Genomic DNA, 13,775 nt, shown 5'->3' with positions numbered 1-13,775 from the left:
CAACCTTCCTTCAACAGTATTTCCTTTGACTTTGGTTTACTTGACACTTAACTGACTCAGAATGTGATTGACAGACACGAGGACTCCACTCATGGCTTTTAAAAAGGAGACCTTACTTAAATTGTCCTATGAAATAAGATATTAAAACTGCCAATCAACTAGCATGGTGTGCAGATGAGCCTGGAAACAACATCCAAAGAACTCCTGCTACTGAGGACTTGTAGATTATGTGACTTTGAGAGCTTGTTTAACACAAAAAAGATAAGATGAGTTATTTATAAAAAAAAAAATTAAAAAAAGATAAAAAAATAGTCCTCCATAATTTCACTTTGCAATTAAAATAAATAAAGCCAGCATTGGGGAAGAATTGTCTTTGTTGGCCAGCTTTTGCTGCTGAACAAACATGGCATTTAGCTGACTACAAACCGTTTATCACGGAGCTTTTTTAAAAGAGAGAAATCCACCATCCAAATAATCCTTCACCAGAATGGGCGACCATTTGTACGGCTCCTTTGATCAGAAGCACATTTTGTTGTTCCCCTGCTGGTGTTTGCATAAGCAGAAATGCACTATCCAGATTTGTGCACATTGTAGCTTGTTTGACAGGTTTGCGTCGATGGCATCAATCATCTGCTTCACAAATCCCCCCACCCCTGAAAAAAAAGGCACAAAAGTGACAGCTTCTAGGCAAAGTCCCGTCATAGTTGACAATGATATGTCAATTTCCCAAAAGAGGCTCAGAGTAAGTGGGTCCTCTTAGAACAATGAGCTGCACCTCTCCTCCTTTAAAGGATTTGGTCTCATTTTGAACCTGAATTCTTTTTTTGTCTCAGCTTGGACATCATGTTCTCCTCACTCCCCATTTAAGACAGCTTCACTTAATATCATATAAACTGAGGTCCAGTGTTACTGTGTTGTCTTTAAATAGCATGGGTTGAGAAGCATTGGCTTTGCTTGAGGGGGAAACAAAACTAATGTTCCTTTTAGAAGAGTTAAAAACAAAATGTTAGGTCTCCTCGTCCCATAGACAGAGCTGTTTTTGGGGGACATAGTAGGTGAAATGGTAGCCCTTGCTGCAGCTCTTTATGCCACACTTGTAGTTCGAGCCTTTTCCTGTTGTGTCCCTGCTGCGGCAGTACTTTAACTGACACGGGTACCACTCCAGACGCAGGCTGTATGTGCAGAGACACGGTTGCCACAAGTCTTTAGTAGAATGACAAGCCTGAAAGCTGGGCACCTCTGTTGTGTGGGGCAGGGTTTCGAACATGGAGCCATCCACTCCTGGGACACAGAGATGAGAGGGTGCATTATTACCAAAGCTTTAAAAAACAAAAGCAAGCTATCATCCTCGGTGTGATTTCACTCAATTAAATACTGTATTGAACTGGAGAGGGGGAACTGAGTGGCTCCAAATAGAGGAGATGGTGCGGCAAAAAAAAGGCAGCTTTGTTATGCAAAGGAGATGCTACTGTGATTCCCTCCGCTGATAATGGTGCGCAGTGCTTGGTGAACCATGACCATCAACATTGTTTCCTCTATAACAGTGCTGTCAGCGGACAATAGTGCTGTCATAAAGATTCTCCTCAGCTAGGATATATTGGACTTCATTGCCATTTAGATACTTGATCCCTCTGCAAAAAAGGCAGTATAGTTAATGGGAAATTATACGTTCTTCATCCAGGTGTGTGTCCAGGTGTGAGGGTTGTACAATTATGTTACAGTTTGTTTTTTTTAATTAAGAGAAAATTTAAGAGCTGTGCAGCCCAATTTGAAATCTAAATCTCACAACTCTGATCAACACTTGTGGCAAGAGGGATTTATTTCCTGTTATGATTTTACCTACTTAATAGCAAATTTACTTATGAATTTAGGTCCATGGCAATGCAGTACAAATAAATCCATTTTAAGGGGGAAAAACGTGCAACTTCCAAGATCAAGGGGTGGATTATTCAAGTTCTAAAGTATTCAAGGTAAAAGTGAAAACATGTTATCAGGTATGTAAAACAAGAAAGAAAAGTGTAAACAAAAGATCGGATCAAGAATAGTGAAGCCTTATCAAGAAGATGCCAGAGAAATAAACAGTGATTTCACTATAATGAAGTTGAATGCAGTTGAGGTGATGAAAAACAGAGTGTCAGTACAGCGGAGGACGGGGATATACATTTTGACACACAACGAAGCACAACTCTCACCTTTGTCCAGCCAGTGTTTAACATCAGCCTCTCTGGTGTAGATGGCCTCCCGGGCCTCGCTGCACATGTTGTGGATATGGGAGCTGAGTTGCCAGGCCCGGCTTAGATTGACCGCTGCGCTCATCGACAGCTGTTCCAGACCTCGCCGCTCCTCTGCCAAGCGAATGGCCTGAGGGTTTTTCTAAGCAGAACAGCAAACATTGTAAGAGTTAGGAACATATTCACACAAAAATAAGACATGAATACTTCCATTAGTGGTATCATACCTGTCTTAGACGAGCCATGGACTCGCTGGGTATGATCTCATTGCGGCTTAGGCGAGAGATGAAGCACAGGGCCTGGTACTGGTTCTGCCCTCTCTCCAGCTCTCCAAGGATCAGCGCTCGGAATATTTTCACATCCTGCAAGACATCAGGGATGCGAGACGATAAACAGACCTTCCCCAGAAGACGCTGAAGTGGTGCATCAGGCGAGGACGTAATAACTTACTGTTTATATGTGTAGGCTCATACAGATTAGAACAAATATTCTTTCCATTTCCAGACGCTCAAAGTAATTCAATATGTGGAGCTCAAAGATGTTTAAACAACTGTCTGCTAAAAGTGAAGAGGGTTTATTATTTCTACAATCACAGAGCATCATCTGACACTTTGATGGTACTTTATATATTCTGTATGTCTGTCCAATGTATATCTAGCTATGTTCTGGTTCTTTTGTACTGTCAAATTAAATCCCTAGGGCACTTTTTTCACAAACTTATCAAAGTTTCTCACAGGCTGTTAAAGTCTGGCACATTTTACCACTCTGTTTTATGTGGAACTGTGCAAGTAGGAAAATGGTGATAGTGGAGGAATCTAGGGGAAAAAAATTGTTGCTGTTGGCAACCGTGTTGAGAAATCTGGCTCCAAACCCAAGGCCGTAAAGAGTTGTGTGAGAGGGCATGCAAAGCATGATGGGAAGCTCCAGCAGTGGGGAGAGTAGAGCAGCAGACCCGTCTTCCTATTCATCAGACAACCCCTTTCCCACCCCCCAACCTTTGGCTTGTAGATAGACTCACACAGGCCCAAAAACACCCCTCCTCCACTTTTCACACAGAAGTCTGAAGCCAACCAAGCCTGTGGAAAGAGAAGCTGTTTCTGAGCAGGAAGAACTCTGGGACCGCTAAAACAGCCTAAAGATAACCCCATTGAGTTCTCCTTAAGCCCTTTGGTTCCACTTCCTGTATGCAACAGTGTACCCACTGGCAAGTAAGCAATGCAGCATAGCCTTGGATGTGTTTACGCTCTGTACCTCTTTATAGACCACTCTGCGTGATCACTGGTTCATCTCTTGAAGTACCACTATAGTCTGTGAAAAGAGTTTGTGGCAGGGGTACAATACAGGCATGGGTATTACACAAGACAATTATTCAAGACTATTTGACCTCTGGAAAGCAAATTACAGAGCAAATATTGCTTTGCAGGCATTCTGTGATGTTAACCTCAGACTTTCCCCTCATGGCTCTGTGCTCAGTGTCGTAAGAAAAGAAGGACTCAAAATGACTGTAGAAGCAAAGAAAATTGAAATTAAATACCTCAGATGTACCCTTGCTGTGATAATAACCCAGTTTTGTAGTTTATCTTTACAGAAAGAACAAAGTAGGAATGATTAAAGAGAATGTCAAGACTGCAGGAGGCATGAATCTATCAAAGTGAGTTGTAACGAAGAGGGAACACAAAGCCGACAGAGACACGGCGAAGAGCGACGTTTCCCCCTCCAGTGTTGGGAGACGCGGAGGCCACGACTTTGAGACCTCCCATACTGCAGACACATGGCGCTACGCTGGGATGCTGTGTGTGTGTGTGTGTGTGCGCACATGTGTAAGTGTAGGCACAGAAAGGAGGGAAGGCATTCGTGTCAGCCGCACAAGATTTGCCCCAGGGCTCTCTGGGTAATTACAGAGGAGAAGGGTAGCTCCACCAACTATGCTTCTTTGGATGTTTCTGAATGGTAAAATGTAGACGCTGAGTTGCCTCCTCCTCCTCCTCCTCTTGTGTAATTATGTGTCCAGATTAATGATTGTCTACTTCTGCTGCCCTGCTTTGGGGTAAGGCCAAAAAGGGGGCAAGGAGAGGGCATCTCTGCTTACTGTGGCAACAGCTTTTGATGCAACTGATAGCTGATGCAACTTAGTCTGAAGCCAACATCATCTGCACACAACAGAAAACCTTAAGGAAACAAGTAAATCCAGAATAATTAGCTTCAGATTGGGTGGAGAAAAGGGAGAGCACTCTCAGGTCTGTATGTTAATTTGCAGCTGGAAGGCATGACTTCCTCCAGAGCAGCGATGCAGAAACAGGAAGGACAACTTGTCATGCTCTTTGTCATGATACTTCTAGAGTCGCTTTATCAAGTTGGTTGTGTTATTTTCTGAGTGCTCCAACAGCTGCAGTAAATGCAGAACTTGTTGGCATAAAAAAAGCTTGAAATAACTCCCAACAGCTGACGGAGTAGCTGGTGCCTGTAGAAAATTAAACATAAAAACTAAATGGAAAAGATAAGCCAAGGATCCATTCTCAGACACACTAATAGCAAACTTCGGTAAATATCGGACCGATGGCTTTTGTCACAGCAAAGTATGCTGTATCCCCCTTTTTACTAGCCATGCTAAGCTAAGCTAACCATCTACTGGTGGCTTCAAATTTAGCATGAAGACATGAGAATGGTGTTGATCAACTCTAAAACCATTACTCAATTCATACCGGTGGCCTTTAAAAAAAAAAAATTCTCCAAGTAGCGAGTCTTTCGACTACCCATTAAAAAAGTTACTCTAACTGAGGCCCTTAAATAGCAATAACAACCCAGTGTTTTTAACTTTGTGGTTTGGCTGCTGAAATAATAATCAGCACTTCTTCTAATAGCAAAAACAGTGACAACAATGACATCATCTCAACAGCCCCATCCAGACAGAAGCTGCAGGATCCAACTGTTTGTTTGGACAAGACGAGACTCACTTGTGCCTGCCTGAAACCAACCCTGGCACATTCACACACTGACTTGTTTGTCAAAAATAAAAGACAATAGAGCAGTCAGAATGCAATATTTGCAGAGGTTTGATTTTATGATAACATACGGTCACCAAACAGAAGAGAGTGAACTGACTGATCAAACAACAGCAACATATTTATATATTTATTAAATGTGCCACCAGCTCAGTTGACCAGACAAACATGATAGAGACAGGTGTCAAGCTTGTGTTGAAAGCAGTAAGGGGGGGGGGGGGTAATGCATGTATTTCCTGTTATTCAAAAGATGACCTGAAAGCTGGAGATACTTTCGAACAGAAAAACACTGATTCAGCTTCAGGACATTGCATTCTCTAAACTGAAGGGAAAAAAAGGCTAGTAAGGCTACTTGAGTACACAAGTACTCCTTAAAGAAGTAAGGCCTACATCTGGAGAATGAGTCACCTCCTGAACGTGCATTTTCACAGACCTAAGTGAAAATTAAAGGTCTGCAGACCAACATTTAGAGAAAATCACCAGGTGCGGACATTAAGAATTAAAAGGGTGACATTCCCCTGTCTTGAAAAAGACGGGGTAATACCATAATCAAAGGACATTGTAGCCTTGAGTTTTTCCCGACCAGAGCCCTGTAAATGTCAGCACAGCTATAAATAATCCACACAAGTACAGATTCCTTAGCATCGCTCCCTGACACCCGGGACTTAGTCTCATTTGGAGACAAACTACCTCTGGCCAACAGCCAAACACAAGCCTGTATTCATGAAAAGTGACTAGTGGGTCAAACTCTGACCTGTTAAACAGCAGAGAGGTGGGGCACTGTTTCATTGGCAGTTACCTTTGGTGGGCCAGGTTATTTAAGAGGTGCACAAAAGCCCATTCAGTCAGTCAGAGTGCCATTTACAGTGCACAGTCTCAGTCACTGTAGTTGTAACCCAGCTAATCAAATACCTTCTTTTCACTTAGCTTGTACCTGCTTTACTGGCTGTAAAAATGAGATCTATGTAAAGCCCTAAATGGACAGAAAAAAACAGGTTATTTTCTGTGGCTAAGAGAGGTTTAAATATTCAAGGGAAAAGACTTCGACTGCAAAACTGTACTAACTGTGCCAACTCACACTTGCATGCATGGGTGGACATTCAAACACACACAAATGTATGTACACACAAACCCACACACAAACACAAACAGTGTGCCAGCAGCTATTCCCTGTGCGGGAGGTTCTTCCTGTTTTCCAATCCCCTCTAAGACCCTGTCTGTTGATAAGGCTGACGGCTGCCTGGAGAGGACTGTTGGTCAGCCACGCTCTGATGACTCATTAGGGATCACGGTGGGTCTGTGTGGGTGTTTTGGTTGGTCTGGAATTATTTTATCAGTCAATCTTTCAGAGCAGGAACCAAAACGTTTTCTGAAATACTATAAAATTGTGACCAGGGACTAGCATCCTCTAGGATCTCAGTTGATCTCTTTGGTCTTTATTTGTAAAAACATAGTGGAAAATGTTGTAGGTGTTTTAAAAGGATTTAGGCAGATCTGCCTCTTTTAAAACAACATTCAGATTGACCCTGTTTGGTGATGGAAAGGTCCGTGTTGGCAGAGGAGAGCCCCCTGTTTAGAAAGCACAGGTGTAGGCAGGGATTAAAGATCATGTTGGGAGAAAGAGGGAGAGAGGGTGAGCCACACTCACACAGACAAAAGGAGCAGGAGAAAAGCTGCTGTGCTGAGAAATGCTTGAGTTGAAGCTAATTACACAGTCTCCAAAGGCAGGAATGTGGAGTCAGATTTGGGGCTGGGTCACACCTGGCTGTCCAAGGAGCGCGCCAATTAGTAAACAGTGGCAGTGAATGGACAATAAAAACACTGCAGGCCATGGAAAGAAAGGTGTTCCCCTTGGCTGTTCGCCTGATAACAATGGAAGGTAACATTGTTTCCAACTAAGGAGTGTTCTGTAAAACAGAAAAACAGCCAGAAAACCCCACCAATGGGTCTTTAAAACCTGTGCAAAATATGTGCAGGTCACAACCAGGGAACTTTTCCTTCTCACCGAGTCTGGATGCAATTATCCAGACACCCAAACTGTTTATGGAGACTTTGCATTCAGGAAATGACAGAGAGACAAACAGTGGGTGCTAACAGGGAAGGAAATGAGGCAGATAGATAAGGCATAAACAATGGAGATGGCTAAAGTCCCATTGAGCCTCTAACCGTTGTCCCACAGCTTGCATCCTGTTGCAGAGGGACACACAAACAGCTCTTTAATGACATTAAAACATAATAGCACGATCAAAAAGCGACCTGATGCTACTTTCTACAGAACTAGAAAAACATAAAGTCATGCCTTTAATTTCTATAACTTTTACAATAGAGACAATTTAGAAAAGTGACACAAGAGTCGTTTATTTGACAATAAATTGAGTAATTATTACCTTCCCAAGTGTGGGCCTTTATAGCTTTTGCATGGAATCTGATCTATATTTGTATATCTTTGCAGTAACCAGGCAGAGCCAACTGAAAGGACAGAGCCACAAATTTGACAAAAGGACATTTCAGGACACCTGATGGAAAACAGGACACAGGTTCTGGCAAAGTAAACCCTTTGTTAGCATTTTTTTTTGTGGCCACATGCAATCTTAAAACCTCTGCGGTGAAATGATCCTAACTATGCTCTGTGCTGGCCACAGCTACTGCAGTCAATGTCTCTGATGGAAAGAAACTGTAAAGATGTGTCACTCTGCTGCGTCCTCTCGCCTTGCACGTCTGTGGGAATGGAGAGTTTTTTTCCCCTTTATCAGCAGCCTCACAGACGAACATCTGGCCTGCCGGTGGGAGGAGGATAAAGGATAAAGACATCAACAGGGGCCACAAGAGGCCAAAGGGGGCCCATGTGGGGCCTTGAAGGGCCACAACAGGGCCACAGAGGAAGCTATTTTCCTTGGATTGGGAGTCAGAAGGGAACAAAGGGTGGCTAGGAGAAAAGGCTTAAGTGTACGGGTTTATCTTTGAAAGGAACCAGCGCCTGAACACAGTGCAATGAAAGGTGCAGTGGGAGTAGAAAAAAAATAAGAAAATGCACATCAGTTATAATCCCAGGTATAAAATGTTGTCTTTGCTCTCGATTTTCCCTTGTAGAGTGACCTCATGGGACCTCATTGTGCAATTACTTCTCTATGGAGATTATCTCTTCCACGTGGAAAGGAGCCATATAGTGAGAAGTGAAACTGAGTAGGAGTAGAGGTCTTTTAAGGTACTGCTTAATGTAAAACAAAAACCTAATTCCTGTGTACCTGTGTATCAAATAAATAACTAAAGTCTTTTACTGGCTGTGTTTCATTTTCATTCAATCACGGCTCCGTTTCTCACACAGATGATTTGATCTATCGATGACTCGCAGATGACTCACTGTGACCTTTCACAATAGCACTGAGGGCAAACCCAATGTGGCCCAATAGTGTGCCCCCTCAAAAGTGTCTGAAGCAAGGCCATTCCCCAGAACAGGTGACACTTACCTGTTACAAAGACTTTGCAAGTTTGTGCAAGTGACAAAGTGGGATGGTGTTTCAGGGTTGAGTGAGAGGTAAGGTGTGGCAGAAAAAATAAAAAATAAAAAAATACAAGTAATGGTGACTGCACTGCACTGACTTGCAGTTGCTTCTTTGGAAAACAACAGCATTTCCCACAAATAAAAAGGACAAAAAGCCTCCCGCGCAGGAGAAAAAGAGTATGTCTTATAGCTCATAAAAGCTTCAATCCAAATCCAATTTAAACAGTAGTGATGTTTGACACAGTTTGTGGAGGCTACAAGAGAACAGATACTGTATATATCCCAAGGGGAGGGCTTACAGAAAGGCAAACTAACCTGCCTCTCACTCTGCTTTTGACATCACACATGAGGGTGTGTAAAGAATCTCCAGTTCATTCTCACAGAGTGCTCACTGTTGGGCGTATCCATGAAGCCTTACAGTGCTTTGAAGACAATCAGTAAAGTGACCTGTGGGTAAAAAAAACTCATCTGGATGAAATGGAAGCGGCTTTAATCTGGTGAAAAAATAAAATAAAGCTTCATCCATCTAAATGGATGACAGGCTCATTCTGATTATGGTGCTTTTGTTGACATAATCCAGACCAGTTCAACATGATAGTGTGAGATAGTGAGTGTCAAGTAATCTGAAACATCTGTTGCTCCCTTGATCTATCAGCACAGCATGAGGTCAGGCTACCTCTAAAACCATGTAACCTTCCAGCGCAGACAAATACTCTGCAGAACACTCAGTGGATGATTTTAAAAATGGTTTCTGATGCCAGTAATAGTGTTTAATGGGCCACTGATGCTGCCTAAAATGCAGTATTGGGTATCGGAGAGTTCCCTAGACAACAGACCCATCTGATACAGTTATTTAGAACCCCCCCCCCCCCCCCCCCAAAAAAAAATAATAATAATAATAACAATAACTTTCTTCAAGTAAGTTATCACACGTATCCCATGTATTTTACTCAGCACGGATACAGAAGGGAACACTTGGTACGGGTCAAAACTTAAGTTGTCGTATCAGTATTAGGGAGTATAAGATACGAAGATAACAGCTAAGTATTATCAATCCCTCCAAACTCAAGCTCTGTCTCACTTGTTCGGCATCTTGGAACATCTTTGACAGCAGACTGTGAGAACATGACTTGTGGGGGTGGAGAGCTTTCCAAATTTAAACAGCCAATTCATATCAATCTAGATTAGTTCTGGACAAATGCTTAAAGAAATATTTCCTTTGAAATGCTTGAGAAAGCCCGGGTCAAGAGGCGTACAAGGATGTGCACCATTGCATTTAGAGAAATGAAACCCTCTTTAAAAGTCTTAAATCGTCTGAGAGTCCTACAGTACCAGATCCGCTGGTTGTACATGAAAATAGAGTAGAAACTGATTAGCTTCTCCGACAAACCTTCTACATCTGGAAAGACCCAAAACAGCCTTTCAGATATGCAAGACATTTCCCTTGGATTTAACTCAAAGACATGGTTTATGTTCAGCTCAAAGTCTCAGACTTTGTTTGACCATAAATTGTTGCAGAAGTGAAAAAAGCAGATCTGTACTGAAATGTTGCAGCTACAACAACACATGAGGTTGGTCTTTTGTTGGGAAACTGCAAGATGTCATCAAGATACCACTGGACTGCAAACAGATTGATACAATACACAGGAATGAAATATTGAGATGAAGCCTACCTCCTACTCTGCAAAAAGTTGAGCAACATAGAAATGCAATTACAGAATAACCAGAAGGGGATAAACCAACCCTCCCATGATGCCCCTCTTTCATAAAACTGACACCAGCACAGTTCTGCAGTGGTTTAAACTTAACAGACGATGTTATCTACATCTTGAGATTTACTCAACATGACACAGAGGTGTGAGGAGCGAGCTAAACCACATCATCTTTTCCATATGTCTGCAGAGTAACCCTCCTGAAATCGCAGTACGGCCGATTCTCACAGTGATTCATTGCTTGGATAAGGTTGACTGAACTTCCTTCTTGCTCAGCCAGTGTCTAATGGCTATAACATTTACCATCAAATCTTTTGCCACGTATTCACAAAGAAAAGAGCAAGACGCCTGCTGTCTGGTGATTATTCACAGACTTCTTTTTGAAACTGTCCAGTCATTAACAAAGATCTGATCTCTTTGTTTGAACATAGACTTCAATCCCAGATGAATCAATCATCTATAATCGGGTTAATGAATAACAGGGATTAGATCTTCCGAGTGGTACTACCTAACTTTTACATCACCTTTCCACTTTTGGCTGCATTTTTCTGGTTATAAATCTCCAGAGTTAAACATCCCTGTTATATTGCTCTACTTCCCACATGCTGGACTGCAGATTCGTGGCAGCTGGAAGTGACAGCTCATCCAAGTTTCCATAAATCTTAGAGATAGTGCAAAAGGACCGAATGAAAACCACATGCAGGAGAAATGAGAGGTGGACAGGAAGGAGTGAGGTAGAAGGAGACAGAGGGTGAAGAAGAAAAAAAGGAGGAGGAGGAGGGGGGGCAAAGAGGCCGACCTACAACTGAAGAGATAAATCAGCCAGCGGAAAAGTAAAGTGATCTAAGAGGTTCTGTTGGCTTTATTCGAATAAACAGAACCATATGTGCATGCATGAAGGAACGCAGCAACATAAAGGGCCCTGCGCCGCCAAGCAAAAGCTTCCCCTCACACAGATCAGTGTGTGCCTCTTTATATCAGTTTTGTCACCAATGATCGGGGGTGACGGCCTCTTCTCTTTCAACTCTAAATTAGCTGTTTTGGTTAGTGAACCAGACGTACAGATCAAAAAGGTCAGACATGCCCACTTAATCCTGGTAAATCTCCCCCTTCACATCTCGCCAGCTTGTCAGCTTCTGTGTGACAGCAACCATCACAGACACATGCCTTTGCTCTGTGCGCCTCTCTGAATCCCCCCCACACTCACTCACTCACTCACTCGCTCACTCATCCACCCTGGCCGATAGCAGCAGCTGTAGCTTCCTTCCAGCACTGACATTTATTTGTCTCATGAACAGTCATTGTCAAAAGTGAAACAGTGCCATTAGTCCCCCCCCCAAAAAAAAGTCTGGGATGTAGCACTGACCACGCAGGGGGACACTTGATCTGCTCTTAGAAGAATGCTAAAAATGGCGGCTATAACGATCACTTCTGGACCTGCGAGCAGCAGGGTCACAGGGGTCTGTGTGGACATCCACATCAACAGCAACAGCTGTCTTGACCTCAGTGAAACTCACACTGAGATGGAAAACGATCAATGAAGAGATCTCTTAAGTTCATGTGTGTTACAGTGTTATTGTGTCTCAAATGTATCCTTAATCAAATACAGTTTTTGTGTTATAGATGGCTTGATATAGCCTAATGGGGGAAAAAAGGTTAAGGCAACAAGAAATAGCTAAAATATCAGACATTTACACTTTTGAATACAGCCTCAGTCCCTGAAAGGTCACAGTTACACACACCCTTTTGGATTTGAGTTTTATCCTAGGAACCCCATTAAGCTTAAAAGTTTCTTAATATAGCCGAGATCAAATCAGATCAGTAGTTTCCAAACTGAAAATGGGGTCCCATAGACAGTCACAGAGAGCTCCAGAAGAAAAAGAACAAGATCATCTATTATTAAGTCACTGTGCTTACCTATCATGTCTACCTAATGTTATCAAATAGACCCTTTTAAGAACCATAATGTTTTAGATTACTGGGGATCCCTCAAAGAGCTCTTATGGGCCCCCTGCCTTGTTGTTTTGGCAAACAGATTCTGCTTCAGGCTTACTTCACAGTTACACCGTAGTGTGAGACTTTCTAACAGTAGGCTATCTGCCATAGTTCTTATCATTCATGTGTCAGACTAAGTGGGCAATAACGTCCTCTTATGGCACCACAGTTCAGTAAAACCGGCACACATGACTACTTCTCACCTGCTTGAAGTCCGCCACAAAAGTGATGAGCGTCCCATCTCCTTGTTTGAACTCGAGTGATATGGAGTCTCTCTCACTGTCCGCCTCCAACACCTCATCGGTCACCAGTCCGTCCGAGAGCCGGACCCGGACCCGCAGCTCCGACCCGAATCCCACAGCGACCACCAGTACCAGGGCGCAGAGACGGGTCAGTATCCGAACTGAAGCCGCACAGATGCAACTCGCAAACATCCCCAAAGAAGCAAAACTGAACCCGAGAGAGGAAAAAATCGAGGCGAAATCCAAAGATCAGCGCTCATATCCCCTAACTGTTTTCTTGGAGTTTGCGTAAAGTCTGTTCCTCCATATTCACAGTGTTCATGTCGTCTGCTGTGTGCCAGCACTTTACAGATTTACGAGCACGTTTACAGAACGATACAACAGTCTCCCTAGGCTAAAATCTGAGCTTTTGACTCCGCTGGGAGCTTCAGTAGTTCACTTCCATTGAAAGTCTCTCGCTCCGGCGTTGTTGATTAGCTCATGCGCATTTCAGTTTCCCCTCCACATATTCTCCGAAGTTCCCACGTCGCTTCTCGTTCTGCGCTTGGTTGATATTCCTCTACTTCTGCCTTCCCTTCCTCATTTAATTCATGCACTTCCTATCCGTCCGTATTCCACCAGATCTCGCCTGGACTCCAAACTTTCTGTTGTGACTGAGTGTGTGCGCCTGAGTGAGTGAGTGCAGAGATGGTAGTAAACTCTTAAAGCCATACCACCCTCTGAAAAGCCTGCCCATCCCCCTTTAAAGGCCTCATGTGATTCTCCTGCACTCCAGCAAGCTGCCTGAACTAATAATACCCCACAACAATTATGACTAAGGTGTTGTGGGGATTTGCAAATGATAGTTTTAGGTGAGTTGTTCGTAGCATGTAAGGATAAATAAAAGGCTGGTGTGCAAACTGTAACCTGCAGCTGGTTGTAATAGAAAAAGTAGTAGGCCTGGAGGAAGATGATATTTTCCTAAGTTTACAACCCTTTTTAAATCGAATTTTTTTTTTTAAATCCAGTTAATATAAATTAGGTGTTGGGCTGTGAAATGTAATCTTCATTTGCGTTCATTTGCGCATAAATCCTTTTTTTTATTGCTTGTT

At 42.9% G+C, this 13,775-nt stretch overlaps 1 protein-coding gene across 1 annotated transcript; it reads right to left on the bottom strand.

Moving 5' to 3' along the window:
* Positions 1-281: 281 nt before the first annotated feature.
* On the bottom strand, positions 282-13,358 carry oafa (OAF homolog a (Drosophila)). The gene is made up of 4 exons (XM_020653877.3): positions 12,646-13,358; positions 2,459-2,593; positions 2,193-2,373; positions 282-1,281 (listed from the first exon to the last, which is right to left on the bottom strand). The coding sequence occupies exons 1-4, from the start codon at positions 12,874-12,876 to the stop codon at positions 1,007-1,009; spliced, it is 822 nt and encodes a 273-aa protein (XP_020509533.1). The 5' UTR covers positions 12,877-13,358; the 3' UTR covers positions 282-1,006.
* Between the last annotated feature and the right edge of the window lie 417 nt (positions 13,359-13,775).

The sequence above is a fragment of the Labrus bergylta genome, chromosome 11, assembly GCF_963930695.1.
Source record: "Labrus bergylta chromosome 11, fLabBer1.1, whole genome shotgun sequence".
NCBI lineage: Eukaryota > Metazoa > Chordata > Actinopteri > Labriformes > Labridae > Labrus > Labrus bergylta.
Note: the sequence above shows the minus strand (reverse complement) of the source record. Positions and strands in the feature narration are given on the sequence as shown.